Genomic DNA, 17,183 nt, shown 5'->3' with positions numbered 1-17,183 from the left:
CAGTCCTCAGTGAAACAGTCAACGTCTCGGGGGGCGGACCAGGCGGCCAAAACGGTTGCGCTGAATGGGTATGGGGGCGGGGGCAGGGGACAAAGCCGGAGCCCGGGCAGGGGCCGAGGCTGGGCCAGGGGCCTGAGAAGGGGGGCATCGACACTGCGAGGGCAGGGCCAGTTAGACCGGCCCACCCAGGTCCAAATGGGCAGGCTTGAGACGGTCCACCAAGACCCGCTCCGGCTTGCCCCCCATGTCCACCACAAAGTTTTTAGGCCCCGCTTCCAGGACGCGGAAGGGCCTGTCGTAGGGGGGCTGCGGGGGGATACGGTAGCTGTCGTGGCGGATGAAGACGTACCTGGCTGACAGCAGATCCTTGGGGATGTAGGACTGAGGGAGGCAGTGGTGAGATGTAGGGATCGGAGCGAAAGTGTTGGCACTATCCCGGGCCGCAGCCCGGTGAAAAGCTGCTGACTAGGGGGCCACAGCATCTAGACGAGGACTGGAGATCTTCCTTGGGGGCAGAGCGAAGGCCGAGCATGACCCACGGGAGGCAATCGACCCAGTTGCTATCCGTGAGGCTGGCACGAAGAGCGGCCTTCATAGACCGATGAAACCGCTCACAAAGTCCGTTGCCCTGCGGGTTGTACGCTGTGGTGCGGTGGAGCTTCACCCCCAGCCCCTCTGCGACTGCAGTCCAGAGCTCCAAGGTGAACTGCGGGCCCCTGTCAGAGGCCGACGTGCCAAAGCGGGCCACCCAGGACCCGATGACCGCCCGGGCCACCTCAGTAGACGTGGTCGATGACAGGGGAACAGCTTCCGGCCACCTGGTGGTCCTGTCCACCATGGTGAGAAGGTGAGTGAACCTGTGGGAGCGGGGCAGGGGGCCCACCAGGTCCACATTCACATGGTCACAATGCCACTCGGGCACCAGGAATGGCGCCAAAGGGGCTTTGGTATGACGGTGTACTTTGGAACGCTGGCACGCCACGCAGGAGTCAGCCCAGGGCTTGACGTCCTTACTGAGGCCGGGCCAGACGAACTTGGCCCCCACCAGCGTAGTGGACGCCTTCACACCCGGGTAGGAAAGGCCATGGATAACGTCAAAAACACGGCGCCGCCTGCCGGTGGGCACCATGGGGCGGGGCTGGCCCGTGGAAACGTCACAGAGGAGCGTGGCTTTGGCGCTGTCAAACACCACATCCTCCAACCGCAGCCCCGTAGCGGCCATCCCATAGGCCTGGATGTCCGCGTCAGCGGCTTGGTCTGCAGCCATGGCAGCGTAATCGAGTCCCAAGTTAACGGACCCTGCCACCGCCCGGGAGAGGCAGTCAGCGACCAAGTTGTCCTTGCCAGCCACGTGTCGGATGTCCGTGGTAAACTCTGAGATGGCAGAGAGCTGACGCTGTTGGCGCCCGGACCACGGCTCGGAGGTCTTGGCCATGGCTAAAGTCAGCGGCTTTTGGTCGACAAAGGCAGTGAAACGGCGGCCTTCCAACAGGAACCTGAAGTGTCGGGAGGCGAAGAAGAGACCCAGGAGCTCCCGGTCGAAGGTGCTGTCCTTCCGCTCGTTGTCCTTAAGCTGTTTGCTAAAGAAGGCAAGGTGCTGCCAGGCGCCGCCCACCCACTGCTCGCACACCGCCCCGACCACATAGTCAGAGGCATCGGTCGTGAGGGCAATCGAGGTACTGAGTGACGGGTGCACCAGCAAAGCGGCATTGGCCAGTGCAGCCTTGGCGTCGTCGAAAGCTTCGTCCATCCCCGGGGATCAGTCTACCTCGCCCTTGGCGTCCTTGCCCCGCAGGGCCTCGTACAAGGGCCGCATGCGGTGAGCTGCGTGGGGAATTATAAAAGTTCACCATGCCCAAGAACTCCTGCAGGGACTTCACAGTGCGGGGGCGTGGAAAACTGGTGACGGCGTCCACTCTGGCAGGACGTGGAACGGCTCCTTGTAGGGAGATGCGGTGGCCGAGGTAGTCGATGGACGACAGGCCAAACTGACACTTGGCGGGGTGACTATGAGTCCATGCGCACTGAGCCGCTCGAACAACTACCAGAGGTTCGTCAGGTGCTCCTCCGCTGGCCACGAGAATGTCATCCAAGTAAACAAACAAGAACGGCATATCCCGCAGCACAGAGTCCATCAGCCGCTGGAATGTCTGCGCTGCCCCCTTGAGACCGAAGGGCATCCTCAGGAACTCGAAGAGTCCAAATGGCGTGATGACCACTGTCTTGGGCACGTCCCGAGGGTAGACCGGTATCTGGTGGTAGCCCCGCACCAAATCTACTTTGGAAAAGATGGTGTTCCCCGCCAGGTGGGCGGAGAAGTCCTGTATGTGCGGGACGGGGTACCGGTCAGGGGTTGTGGCGTTGTTCAGGCGACAAAAATCGCCGCAGGGACGCCAACCGCCGTCAGCCTTAGAAACCATGTGCAGGGGGGAGGCCCACGGGCTGTCCGAGCGGCGCACGATGCCGAGGCGTTCCATGGTGGCAAACTCCTCCTTGGCGATCGCGAGCTTAGCAGAGTCGAGGCGCCGAGCACGTGCGTAGACCGGGGGGCCGTCGGTGGCAATATGGTGCTCCACGCCGTGCTTGACCACCGCTGACGAGAACGTGGTTGTGGTGAGGTCAGGGAACTCTGCCAGCAGGCGTTGATACGTGTCTCCGGCGGCGAGCATGTTTGACAGGCCGAGCGTCCCTGCGCCTCCCGGTGTGCACGGGTATGTAGCGAAAGAGACGGCACCGATCAAACGACAGTTCGTAACATCCACAAGCAGCGACACCGCGGCCATAACGAAGTCCCAGTCGAAACCCCTCCCGCCGAAACACACCTCCACATACCTGGTGCCGTAGGTACGTATGGGCGTGCCGTTCGCGGCATCCATCCGGGGGCCTGGACCGCCGGTCATGGTGTCCGCGGCCGATGCAGGCAGGATGCTACGCTGAGCGCCCGAATCGACCAGCAGCCGCCGGCCAGATGAGGCGTCCTTGATAAACAACAGCCTGCTGTTCTCGCCGGCGCTCATAGCTGCTATTGAGCTAGGCTGCTGCCAACATGGCTCCGCCCCGGAAACACTACGCAGTGCCTACGTCAGCACTCTGGACGTCTGCCTTTAAGGAGCAGCAGCCCCTGGTGAATCTACCCTCGCTTGTGTATCACCACAGTAGCACTTCAAACTTTGGTGCATCTTAGGGTACTGATGCTGACACCCATGATGTTTATTCCACAGTAGACGCAACAGTTGTTCCCCCTCATTTTTTCCTTCTTTCCCTTTCTTTTCTGGAACCCAGGTTTTTGGTTTCTTTGGTGAAGACGTGACTCTGCGTTCGCGCTTGTATCAGCGGCCACTCGCGACAGGATTAGATGAGCTGCACTGAGAGATGCTCGTGAGGGGCGCACTAAACCATTTTGCACCTTTTGTAAGCGGTGAGAGGGGCCTCAGAGAACCTTCACTATTTTGCTTTGAGTCCCTCAGCCGATGTATTGAGCCAACTTTAACTGAAGTTATGACGCTAATTAGTTAGAAATAAAATGTTGTAAACCAAAACAAACTTTTAATTCCAGGATTCCCGAGGGCGCCCCCTTCCGTCTGGGCACTGGTAGGTCCCCCCCCCCACACACACACACACACACACTACGACGCCGCTGCATACAGACACACACTAACGTTTCCCAGCCATGGTGTCACTTTGTCAAGCAAAACCAGCCTGCAAGACGGCAGAGAGTCCACACGACAGAATCCCTGGTACCGTTTCCTGCAGGCACAACACAACTGCGTTCTGCGCGCACGCTTAGCAGAAGCTACTTGGAGCCGTGCAGCAGCTTCTATATTCTGAATGATGAAGGTATCAGCCACACAAGGTGAGCCTGCAGGAGGCGCTGTCGAGCCAGTGGAGCGTGCACTTGTGGCTGCAGAAACGCAATCACAGTTTCCTCCACGTGCTGGTTTCTGTGCCCGCTGACATTGTAACCAAGGGCCTCCATCACCTCCACCTCCACAAGATGGACACGAAATCCACTCTCACAACCAGAGCTTCATCACCTGCACCTGCACAAGATGGACACGAAATCCACTCTCACAACTTCATCACCTCCACCTCTACAAGATGGACACGAAATCCACTCTCACAACTTCATCACCTCCACCTTCACAAGATGGACACGAAATCCACTCACAACCAGAGCTTCATCACCTGCACCTGCACAAGATGGACACGAAATCCACTCTCACAACCAGAGCTTCATCACCTCCACCTTCACAAGATGGACACGAAATCCACTCTCACAACTTCATCACCCCCACCTTCACAAGATGGACACGAAATCCACTCTCACAACTTCATCACCCCCACCTTCACAAGATGGACACGAAATTCATTCTCACAACCAGAGCTTCCTCACCTCCACAAGATGGTCACGAAATCCATTCACAACCAGAGCTTCCTCACCTCCACCTTCACAAGATGGACACGAAATCCACTCTCACAACCAGAACTTCATCACCCCCACCTTCACAAGATGGACACGAAATCCACTCTCACAACTTCATCACCCCCACCTTCACAAGATGGACACGAAATCCATTCTCACAACCAGAGCTTCATCACCTCCACAAGATGGTCACGAAATCCACTCACAACCAGAGCTTCCTCACCTCCACCTTCACAAGATGGACACGAAATCCACTCTCGCAACCAGAACTTCATCACCCCCACCTTCACAAGATGGACACGAAATCCACTCTCACAACTTCCTCACCTCCACCTCCACAAGATGGACACGAAATCCACTCTCACAACCAGAACTTCATCACCCCCACCTCCACAAGATGGACACGAAATCCGCTCTCACAACCAGAGCTTCATCACCTCCACAAGATGGACACGAAATCCACTCTCACAACCAGCTCTTCCACACACTTTCACGAACCTTCGACTGAGATGGGAAAGGAAAAGAAACACCTCCCGTGAGGTTACACATACATTTTTATTCAAAATAAATAAGATAGACATGTCTGTTTTTTGTCTTTTTTCTTTTTGCAAAATACAACACTCAAAATGCACATGTGGGATCTGCGTGTTCTGGTGAGCCATGTGTGGCTCTATGGACACAAGAGCCAAATTTGTGACCATGAAAGGAGAAACTGGGCTCGTCCTCTCTTTTACTCCTGATTGTGATTTTTACAACTTCAAGTAGAGTTTCGGTTAAGGCGGGTTATACCCTCTGACCCAGTATTTTCTTTTTTCTAATATACATTACCTGTACACACGCCTGGAATCAAGTATTCAACACGTACTTCCAAAAAGAAGCGGTAAGACTGCGCAGTAATGATGCACCCATGGCGTCTGTCACTGAAGGGCTCGAAGAGGAGGATGGCATTTAAAAAACTCTACAGGTGGAGGGGATGTGGTAAAAAAATACAAAATACAACAGCGGGTGGGTGTGTGTCCTGGTCGCCGCACTAGCGCCTCCTCTGGTCGGTCGGGGCGCCTGTTCAAGGGGGAGGGGGAATAGCGTGATCCTCCCACGCGCTACGTCCCCCTGGTGAAACTCCTCACTGTCAGGTGAAAAGAAGCGGCTGGCGACCTCCACGTGTATCGGAGGAGGCACGTGGGAGTCTGCAGCCCTCCCCGGATCGTCAGAGGGGAAGGAGCAGCGACCAGGACGGCTCGGAAGAGTGGGGCAATTGGCCAAGTACAATTGGGGGGGGGGAGAGGGAACCCCCCCCCCAAAAAAGAGAATATTTTGCCAGAGGAAATCATTCATACACACGTGTTACACTCGTGCCAACAGTTCACTTCCATGTCAGCGGACTGGGTGTGGTCTGTCGAGAATCATATCGCGTCCTGCAATATTGTTCTTATGTTTCACTCTGAAACGGCGGTACCTGAAGCATCAAATATTCATTTTGTCAAGGAGTGCGTCCCCTGCCAAGTGTGACTTTGATTCTAACACATAGCGGACCTCAGTTGGACATTGGGGGAGTGTGGATAATGTGGTTGTACAAGGTCCGTTAAGAGATCAAGCTCGTTAGTGTGTGAGCCCCAGGGTGCCTTGCTCAAAGTGTCCGCCTCCTGACAACTGTTTATTTGAGGTTACGTATCATCAGACAACTGACAACCCAGCTCTGTATTCTACACCACACTGAGATTCAAAGGCTGCAGGTGGTGGTGCTGCTGCTGCATCTGTTGCAGGGGCTGCTTTCCATTTGATGCCAACACAATGAACACGACATGCTTCATTATCAACATGGCTCACACTGGAAACATTTGTATCAAATTATAAACCATAAGACACAATTAGCTTGGCTACAAAGGGTAACACATTTCAGGATGACTGTCTTTGAATAGATGGCTCTCGAACTTTTTGACACGTTGAGTATTGCTGTTTTTTGTTTTGATTTTTTTTGTTTTGTTTTTTTTGCATATATTTTTCAGGGTTTATTGGTGTTTACTTGTTTGCAATGGTGATGGACAGGTTGACGGACGAGATCAGGCAGGAGTCTCCGTGGACTATGATGTTCGCGGATGACATTGTGATCTGTAGTGAGAGTAGGGTGCAGGTGGAGGAGAGCCTGGGGAGGTGGAGGCATGCACTGGAGAGAAGAGGAATGGAAGTCAGTAGGAGCAAGACGGAATACCTATGCATGAATGAGAGGGAGGACAGTGGGATGGTGAGGATGCAAGGAGTAGAGGTGACGAAGGTGTATTAGTTTAAATACTTGGGGTCAACTGTCCAAAGTAACGGGGAGTGCAGGAGAGAGGGGAAGAAGAGGGTGCAGGCAGGGTGGAGTGGGTGGAGAAGAGTGTCAGGAGTGATTTGTGACAGAAGGGTACCAGCAAGAGTTAAAGGGAAGGTTTACAAGATGGTTGTGAGACCAGCTATGTTATATGGTTTGGAGACAGTGGCACTGATGAAAAGACAGGAGGTGGAGCTGGAGGTGGCAGAGATGAAGATGATAAGATTTTCATTGGGCGTGATGAAGAAGGACAGGATTAGGAACGAGTATATTAGAGGGACAGCTCAGGTTGGACGGTTTGGAGACAAAGCAAGAGAGGCAAGATTGAGGTGGTGTGGACATGTGTGGAGGAGAGATGCTGGGTATGTTGGGAGAAGAATGCTGAATACGGAGCCGCCAGGGAAGAGGAGAAGAGGAAGGCCAAAGAGGAGGTTTATGGATGTGGTGAGGGAGGACATGCAGGTGGCTGGTGTGACAGAGGAAGATGGAGAGGACAGGAAGAGATGGAAGCGGATGATCCGCTGTGGCGCCCCCAGCCGGAAGTAGTAGTAGTAGTAGTAGAAGACTGGTACCAACAACTCTAGAGGGCGCTCTATTGTTGTCGTAAAGCCATGGCGTCTCACTAAATACATAACAATCAGTTAAAACCCTGCCAGTCTGTTTGCCATAGTGCAGAGTGCAGGTGCATCAAAAGGGTTAACATGGCGCACAACACCAACAACAGGACAGCACATCATCATCATCATCATCATCATCAAGCTTGGAGGCAGTAGTGTGGCGGCCGGGGGGGGCGGCCGAGGGGGGGCGCTTATAAACTCTGCTCACGTGTGATTTGCGTAAATCTCTCACAATATGCCATCCTGCTCTTTTGGAAAATGTCAACATATACATACGAACATTCCCAGATCAGAGATACAGGCGGCTGCTCGGTGCGGCCTGCAGGGGGAGGAGGAGTTGGCTGAGGTCCAGCAACAAAAGAACGTGCGCGCACACGCACACGCCTGACATTTTGACTGTCATCAGGCGCGGGGAAACATATTAATGCTGTAACTGGTCAGTGTTTTTCCTTCTTTAGGCGAGTGAACGGAGGGCACGAGGCATCATGGGTGGAGGGTCATTGTTCGGGGCAGGGCCATTTGGTAAAGGGAGGGAGGGGAGGGGGCTGAGTGGTGGTGGTGTGTGTGTGTGGGGGGGGTACGGGGACAGGAGACGGGTGCTGGTGGTGTCAGTTTGGGCGTTGGGGGTTGTGTTACGTGGTGGAGGTTTGGGTGATGCTCCTCTGGCTGCTGGTGCTCTTGATGACGAAGGTGGAGGAGTTGCTCTTGTGGCTGGAGTCAAAGTCTCTGTCACAGCGGCACTGGGAAGACTTCAGGTAGTGGGCCGAGCAGCACAGGAAGTTCTGCCTGAGGTCCTGGAAGAGGTGGCCCGCGAAGCACATGTAGATCCAGGGGTTGCAGCAGCTGTTGAGGCTCGCCAACAGCATGGAGATGATGAAGGGCATGGCTGAGGAAGAGGAGAGAGAGAGAGAGAGAGAGAGAGAGAGAGAGAGAGAGAGAGAGAGAGAGAGAGAGAGAGAGAGAGAGAGAGTCAGGTTTACTGCATGAATCAGGTTTACTGCACGGCTACACAGCCAACACAAGGCCAGAGAATGACGTGAAGGCTGATGACACCTCCAATCAGGTTGGTGTCCTCTGCGAAGGACATATGCACGAAAATAGAATTCAGTAAAAAAAGAAAGGAGTCGGGGTTAGTTGGATCAATACATCCCCCCTTAAGGAGAGTGGGACATGAAGTCAGTAGATATTAGGCTCACGATTGATTAATGACCCTTTATTTCCACCATTCACCCAGTTGGTGGCTAGAAAACAGGAAAAATATTTCTCTGCAGACTCGCAGCAGAATATTTCATCTCCCGATATCTATTATGACTTTATTTCAGCTCGCGACCTCATCCAGACTCAGTAAATTACCACGCGCCTCTTTCCAGACTGTTCTTTCACCGCAGTCGTAACTCAACTTGGGTTTTCACAAACTCCTCTCACATTAAAAACAGGTGTAGTGTGCTACACTGCTCACTGTGTACACCGAACAAATAAACATACACAATGCCAGATACTCCCAGAGAGCCCTAAGCTTTGCTGTTTCCCTAAATCAAAGCGTTTACATTGAGCCCATAAGATGAATAAGCCTTCACGCGTTTCACTGGTCAGTCATAAGGAATGTGCTGATCTGAAATTGAAACTATGTTTTGTTTTTAATCCAGAATAAACATTTTATTTCAAGCCTTCAGCTAAAACGCACTCACTGTGCTGAGGAAACGCCTGGCAGGCGGCCCGACCTGGGACTGCACATCGCATCCGTCATGGCCCACTCCAACATCGAGTCCTGATCCACTAGCTTTTACATTTCTTCATACAATGAAGTCACATTCGTGTTTACTTAAAGTTTAACACCAACTGTGCAATCAGTGAAAACCAAAGTAGAACGACCCAGATTTCACTCCTACCTAAAATGACCACGGGCCGTCAAAATGACCGCCACGGTGTTTAAAGTCTATATTCTGTCAAGATAAATACCCAGTAGAGATATTAATGCATTACTTATGTTAGTGTGTCTGTTAGGAAACTAACTGACACCAAAATTAACAACTTTAATACTATTTTTCAAACAATTTAAAATGGCCGCTGTCCAACGCCTGTAAACACTGCAGCGCCTCGGTGGTAGTCATGGTGCGTCTGTAACGGCGTCTGTAACCAGACACGTTGGACATAATCACACATCAAGTTTAGACTATTTCTCCGCACTGGAGGGCGCTGGTGTGTTCCTAGGACAGAGCAACGAACTTCACGAAGGAAATGACGCCACCAACAGACGTCATAAATAGTGACATGACGCGCGGTCATTTTGACCGCTCATGGTCGTTTTAGGTAGCTCTTATCATAACTCTTTTCCTGTGCAATTGATCTAAAATTCATTTTAATGCAAATATATGCAACTTTATGAGCATTCAGAGAGCGGCGGATCTGTATCTTTTTTTCCACAAAGTTGTTAAACTTTGAAAATCCGAAACCGTCAAAATGACGGCCTCGGTCGTGACACTATATAGTGTCACAGCTTCAGCAAGCCTCCAAACTTTTAGCAGCCACTGTTTTTTTCTGGGTACCACAAACTCCTCGTACAATAGCCAAGATCTTTTATTGCATTCCTATGGTATATTTTTAATCGTCATATGAAATTGTCGATAACACTTTCTATGAAGCTTGCATCTATAACGCCCTATGAGTGTAGCTATAAGCAATTGTAAGATTCATTATAACCGTGTATACGCTCTCACAACACCTCAAAACCACCTTAATGATACATTATATCAATTTAAAACGGATTTATGCATTATAAATATGTCATCATTAGCCTGTTTATGTCTCAAATGTCATAACGCGTCATAGCCAACTTGTTTTGCTGAGGTTTTGTAAAGATGCATAATGAGACTTCAGTGCTATTTCACAGTCTTCAGCCACAGCCGTTAGTCATTGTAATACACATTATTGTATGGGCGTTATAGATGCAATAGATGCTTCTAGGGCGTGATAGATGCTTGTACGGCGTTATAGATACAAACTTCATTCTAGCAGAGACGGCAGTGAGTGCATCAGTGAGAATAAGACAAATGCAGAAGAAGAAGAGCAGCTGAGGTGGACAAATGAGAGCAGACATTTGCGGCAGCGCGCTGCAGGGACCACGGCCACCTCCTGACAGAGACAGAAGGAGAAAGGAGCAAAACGCCTCCCCCGCCCCGCCGTGCTGCTCCGCGGAGAGCGTCCAGCAGCGGCGCACTGGGCGCCATGTATCACCTGACATTTGGCAAATGACTTCCAGATTAATGCAACAGGCTCATATCCCGGCTGATTGCTAATGTCTGTCCCATGTTCGGGGGCCTTCCTCTCCCAGCACGACCTCTAACGACTGCCCCCCGCCGCTCCTGATGAACACCGTTTGCCGAAAACGATCACTGGCAGGGCGCAAAACCCGGTGCCACACCATTAACGAGGACTGATGGCGAGCCGTTGAGGATGTGATGTACAGGGCTCTCGGCGTGACTCACCGCGACGTCCGCTTTGCAGCCAGACTGGCTTCCGGCCGAGGGCGCCGCGCTTCATCCTTCTAGCGGCGCTGCACACGAGGTTCCAGAAGACGCAGCCAGCAACTTAAAAACGCAAACCTCTCCGATAGCCAACACAAAGCCCAGGGAACAAACCCACAACAACACCGTTATTGCGTCACTTTGCAAGATTATGACGCGTTTTCTAAGAACGCAAGGCTGCAGGGTCGCGTGACTAATCAGACTTGAATCAGGAACCAGGCGTGTATGAATTTGCCCTGCTTTGGGGTAACGTGAGGCTGGGTGTCACAGATCATTTGCGCTGGGCGATAACAAAATCAATTATTGGGCCGGAGGACACGAGGTAAAATGTGCAGAAGGGTCCCCGGGAGACCGGCCTAAGTAGCTGTCAGCCAGCATCCCGACCAGCCCGGGCGCGAGCAGAGGAGGACTTCAGCCTCCCCTGAATCACGCGGGGAATTACCTGATGGAGCAGCTACTCAGTTAGATCATTGCGTCCTCCATGGGTGGGGGTGGGGGGGGGGAGTGCGCTGCAAACAGAAACGCCTAAAAATCACTCTTTTGTTGTTTAACAGCTGCCTAAATGACCGTCTGTCACGGCCGATATACCGACAGACGATACCGACAGACGATACCGACAGACGACCGCAGCCCATCAATACAACAAAACCTACTGATTGCGTCGTGCATACCGGCTGAATTCAGCTCAGATACGAGGCAGGAGGCGAGGGACACGATGGACACGTAGGGCTCGAACACACACACACACACACACACACACACACTGTGAACAGGCAGTTTAATAGTGTCCAATTCGTCCACCGTGCGTGTGTGTTGCATTGTGGGTAGAAACCAGAGGTGCCACGCAAACGCAGGGAGGACACGCAAACCGCACACGGAAGGGCTGGGGGCAAACCAGGACCCTCCTGCTGTGAGCTGAGAGTGACACCCACCGACCCTCCACGTCCCCCCGCCCCCCCTCCACACACTATTGTGTATGTGAGGACCCTCATTCATTGCCAGCCCTTACCCTAACCCGAACCTGAACCTAGATCTAACCCTAAACCCACGTCCTAACCCTAATGATGACCCTTAAAGAAGTGAGGACCGGGCAAACTGTCCTCACTTTGCACAAATGTCTTCACTCAGATGGTTAAATACTCAAACTGGTCCCAACAAAGATATAAGTGCAAGAACACGCGCGCGCACACGCACACACACACGCATGCACCCACACACGCACGCACGCTTATGCATATACACACGTGCACGCAACCATACACACGCACACATACACACGCGCGCGCATACACACGGACGCGCATTTGTACGCACACACGCGCGCGCGCGTGTGTGTCAGTGGATGTGTGCACAGCTCTCAGCTCAGGGGGTTGAGATATAAACCTGCAGGAGGAAGCAGGAGATGTGAAAGACCGGGCTGAGAGTCCGGTCCTCCTCCTCATGCTGGCCGGTGGCACGCTGAGGGTGAGTCAGCATCAGAGGCGGAGGAATGAGACGCTTCCAGCACGGCAGGACTGCTGAGACGGGAGGCGGCACCACCGTCTCCACCACCATCTCCACCAGGCTTTAACCCTGACGTGCCGCTGCATCTAACGTAGACTGTCAGCGCCATTCTGTCACCGGGATCCCAGGGGTGCAGGAACACAAGTGGCATAACCTGCCAAAGCGGTTGGCGTCTGCTGCCTACACGACCTGTCAGGCACGGAGGGCTCCATGTGGGCACCTTTTGCGTTCAAGCGCCTCGGAAGAGCCCAGCAAACAGCAAACCTCCACTCGGGTCTGAGTGTCAAAGTGATTTATGGCCGAGAAAGTAGCGAAAGCGATGTGTTCTGGCTCTGATCGTAACGGATCACCGCGTAACGGTCTCTCATGGGGCAAACCAGCAGGCCGCATCCTGCTTAAGATATTGAGATTTTTGTTCCGCGCTGTGGCACAAGGCGAGTGAATAAATAAAGTAACAGAAATAAAATAAAAATCAGTGTTCAAGAGGCGGCGTACTACCCAGTCTTCCCGACCAAGACATGAGTACAGGAGACGGTTATGTAATCCTGGTGGGCGACCGCAGACGGTGCAGACTAATGACCTCATCTGCGTGTCGGGTCTTTCTCGATGAACGGTAATAAGCCGGCTCGAGGGCTCGTTAGCAATCGTTTAGCGGAGGATCCATTCCTCGTGTCGAGGAGAAGACGCGTGTCACGCGCCGTTTGGTTTGAGCTGGCGCTGCAGAATTATGACTCTAATGGACACTCTACCGCCGCACAGAGCGACCCTTGGCCCAGCCACTGTACACAAACACCGTGCATCGCGCACGTGCGGTCCTGGCCCTCCTCACGTGCAGCGGGCCCTGTATCACACCACACCACATCACCATCGTGTTCCGCTGCACTGAAGGAGGCTGCAAAAAAAAAAAAAGATGAATCCGGGAGCCAAAGGCCTTCCCTGCCCGGAGTGCTAGTTTACAGCAACACAGAGCCGGTCCTGCTCAGTTCCTTCTTCTCCGGCACCGCTGCCACAGAGCCGGTCCTGCTCAGCTCCCTCTTCTCCGGCACCGCTGCCACAGAGCCGGTCCTGCTCAGCTCCCTCTTCTCCGGCACCGCTGCCACAGAGCCGGTCCTGCTCAGCTCCCTCTTCTCTGGCACCGCTGCTGAGCCCCTGGTGGTTTGGCTGCATCTCCTCACGACATGTCAGCCTTCTGTAAGACGTAGTTGCCTCACAGGTTTTGAACGTTGCCCTGCAAGTTCTCCAGACCGGTTCCGGGGAGATGCTGCTGGAGGAAGATAAGGACCACTCGGGACGCCACCGATGGACCCCTGCATATGATGCGGCACGAGCCAAACCAGCACACCGGCACGCCGCCTCCCCAGACAGCATCTGGATGTGGGCCACGTCAGGCAATGATGCGGCACCGACGGTCTTCTTCTGGCCCTGACAAGATGGATGTGAGGCTGAAGTGGCCCACATGTATAATAGCAAATATGGCCAAAATATGCCAAATCACATGTGGGCCTTTTTTTGGCAAAGATGCGGTGCTCTGGGCAACATGTGATCTGGATGTGACCCTGAAGTGGCCCGTGTGGTAAATGGTGAATATGGCCCAAATATCACAAAACAAATATGGCAAATATGTGGCACATGCGGCATTGCTATGGCTTGGTTATATGCGCAAACACGCGCGGACAGCCCGAGCGCCATCATTCCACGCGGTATATGGGCCGGCTGAAGTATCGGGTGTGGGACGGGTCCGGGCCACAGCAGTTTTGCTATCTGGGTCTGCACGTCACAGCTCCATCATGCGTTTCTGGGGCCATGGCACGTGTTCCTGTACACTACGCTTTCTGCTCCCCCCACCCCCCCATTCGTGTGAGTTTAGGGACTCGTAAAGTTCAGAGGATGTGGATCATGCCCCTTTAACCCTCGTGTTGGCCACACTTTGTGTTCTGCCCTTGTCTTAAGGGTCATTTATGAGCTGCCGCCATTAAACCTCTAAATTAAAGCAACTTAATTTAATTTTAAACCCCAAATCTATTCTGCACAAAGCAACACCCTGTCCTTCATCACAATCTGTGTGACTATCTGGGTTTTGCCTTTTCACGGTGCAGGAAGGTCGCATTTAACCAGCGGACACCCCTCGTTTTATAGGGTCACATGATCCAAGCATGTCTTAGGGTCACACATGACCCTAAGATCATCTTAGCACCCTAGTGGTGTGCAACTCAAAAGGCAGCCACGATGTTAACCCTCTGTTTGCCTTGACAACTCCTCTGGGGTCTTTAGTCCACCCTGTCTAAACAGCAAAAGAAAGCAACACAGACCCAAACTACTGACGGTGAAATACTGAACATGGAACTAAGAAGGAGGATGGGAATGAGGGGTTTCATCTCCATCGCTGTGAGACTAACGGGGAGGTTTCGGCCTTGCCATGGGTGTGGCCCACCACATGGATCAATAGCTGCCCACAGGAGACACACGGGGCTGTTACGTAAATGGCAGCTAACCTCCAGGCGCCGTTTAAGACGCCACGCTTATTTGATTAAAGATTAACCCACGCGAGGAAAAGGTCCACCCTCTCGCGTGTCTGCGGAGTGACTTGGTCCAGAACTAAAACCCCCATGCAGCTCCCTTTTTCTTTTGTTATCTTTGCGACAGAAAATAACATCTAATAAATGGGTAAGAACGCGCGTTTAGTGTTGGAACGGCACGTCCGCACACACACACACACACGCACGCACACGAACGCACACGCCGGTGCAGGCTTCCTACCAGGCAGGAGGTAAACTGTAATTGGCACATGCGCCCCATCACCGTGCAGCACCAACAGAGCCCCCCCCCCCCCCCGCTGTGCCGAGCAGCCGCGCGCGCGTAAGCGGCGGGTGACTCACCCGGCGTCCGCCCGCCTGTGGCGCACCGGTTCCGGGCGCGACGCCCCACCGGGACCGCCGTGCCACGTCAGTCTTTTGGCCGCGACTCGTTTTGCTTTTACCTGCGTCACCCACCTATCCTGTACCCGCAGCGCGTATTTTGATGGGCACTTTTCCTGGTCAAGTATTCTTATTAAAATAAAATAAAATAGAAATCAACCAACCTTCCCGGGGCGCAGCTGGATCCCACGCCGACCACATCTGGACGGAGAAGAAGGGCGTCCAGCAGATAATGTAAGCCAGGACGATGACGAAGGTCATTTTGACGGTGGTTATTTTGGCCTTGGATATGAGCTTGACGCTGCTGACCCGGGCCAGCGTGCTGCACGCGGAAGCCTTGGGCGTGAGGCTGATGCACTGGTCCCGCTTGGTCTTCAGCTTAAAGTTCTGCCATATCTTAAAGCTGATCAGCCCGTAGCAGATGCTCAGTATGGCCACCGGAATGATGTAAATAGTGAGGCTTATCCAGGTGATGTAAGCCTTGGCTCCCCAGGGCTGCACGAAGTCGCCCCAGCAGTCGTACACCCCCGACCCGGCGGACCCGACCTCCCGCAGGGAGAAGATGTACATCTGCGGGATGCTGAAGAGCAGGCTCAACCCCCAGGAGAAGGCCACGTAGAAGCGGTCTATTCTCTTGTGCAGGGACCGAAGTGGCTGGCAAATCGCCAGGCACCTGTCTATGGACATCAACACCAACATGTAGGTGGAGGCGAACATGCCGACGACCTGTAGGTATTTGACCAGCCTGCAGAGAAGGTCGGGTCCGTAGAAGCGAAACGTTATGTCCCAGATGAGCTGGGGGAGGACTTGGAATATGGCCACCACCAGATCGGCGATGCTGAGGTGCTTCATGAAGTAATACATGCGGGACTGGCTGTGCTTGGTGGTGTGGATGGCCAGCAGGACGCACAGGTTTCCAGCCAGCGCCAGCAGGAGCACCAGCGCGAGCACGGTCACCTCCACTTTCGCCACCTCCTCGTTGCGTTTCAGGGGGTTCGTCTGGTTCGACCCGCTGCTCCCGTTGCCGACGCCGAAGTTCCGCCAGGACTCGTTGAAGCGCCACGGGTCGCTCTCGTTCGACAGACTCTCCATCGCGAACGGCCCCGTTTTTCTCCAGACGCGTCAGGGGCGTGCGGTCATCAAGGGGTCGCCTCGTCTATCCAGATATTGGCGGGTTTTAAAAGGACAGTTATCTGCTCGACTCCGAATGGGGTATATCATAAAACACTAAAAAGGGTGTTTTGTAATTTGTTTCCTCCGTGGTCCACAAGCAGAAGCTCTCTGCTGAGGCTTTAAGGTGCAGAACAGTTGGAGAGACGCAACAGTCCAGAAAAACAATCTCGGCTGTTTGCTTTAAGCGAAGAGTTACACCACACAGAGCAGCCTTTGTATGCTATCTTACAACACATAAGTGAACAACCCCCAGCGGAGCAGGCAACGACACGAACCTCCCCACTCACCGGGACGCACGGCTTGTGCACGCACTCCGCCGTTTATGCGTAATTCCCAGAAACCAAAATCGGAGGCGATCCAAGGACTGGAAACATCACCGTTGCAGGGCGGGTGGGGGGAGACCGGCTGCCATATTCTTTGTCTCGGGAAAAAAAAAATAGAAACAAGGGAATAAATGTTTTCACCGAAGAGATCGCTTCTTGGAGGGGTGGAAGCCAGCGCTCACCTCTGGCAAGACTCCGAATGGCCAGCGCCACACACGCCTCTGCTATATCTCTCCCCACCGGAGCGCGGACAGAGGCTGTACTCGTCGCCACCACTGGGTGTCGCTGTGCGCCGCCCAACACGCGGCGCTCCGTTCCCCTGGTGCCGTCTTGCGTTCGTAACGCAACAATGATTTATCGTGACAACATCCGTGGACATTGCGCAAACATTGGCTCG

General features: G+C 53.5%; 1 protein-coding gene across 1 annotated transcript; it reads right to left on the bottom strand.

The window, feature by feature from the left end:
* Window positions 1-7,934: 7,934 nt before the first annotated feature.
* Window positions 7,935-16,728, bottom strand: oxtra (oxytocin receptor a). Its single transcript, XM_056274899.1, has 2 exons — window positions 15,455-16,728; window positions 7,935-8,234 (listed from the first exon to the last, which is right to left on the bottom strand). The coding sequence occupies exons 1-2, from the start codon at window positions 16,380-16,382 to the stop codon at window positions 7,981-7,983; spliced, it is 1,182 nt and encodes a 393-aa protein (XP_056130874.1). The 5' UTR covers window positions 16,383-16,728; the 3' UTR covers window positions 7,935-7,980.
* Between the last annotated feature and the right edge of the window lie 455 nt (window positions 16,729-17,183).

Source organism: Lampris incognitus, chromosome 2 (assembly GCF_029633865.1).
Source record: "Lampris incognitus isolate fLamInc1 chromosome 2, fLamInc1.hap2, whole genome shotgun sequence".
Taxonomy (NCBI): domain Eukaryota; kingdom Metazoa; phylum Chordata; class Actinopteri; order Lampriformes; family Lampridae; genus Lampris; species Lampris incognitus.
The sequence above is the reverse complement of the archived record's forward strand: the minus strand, read 5'-3'. Positions and strand labels throughout refer to the sequence as shown.

Bases quoted from the DNA above. Each gene is read 5' to 3' on its own strand.
- oxtra (XM_056274899.1), bottom strand. From the start codon at position 16,382: ATGGAGAGTCTGTCGAACGAGAGCGACCCGTGGCGCTTCAACGAGTCC. The intron at 8,235-15,454 runs GTTGGTTGATTT...CCTCTTCCTCAG, and splicing joins TCCAGCTGCGCCCCGGGAAG to CCATGCCCTTCATCATCTCC.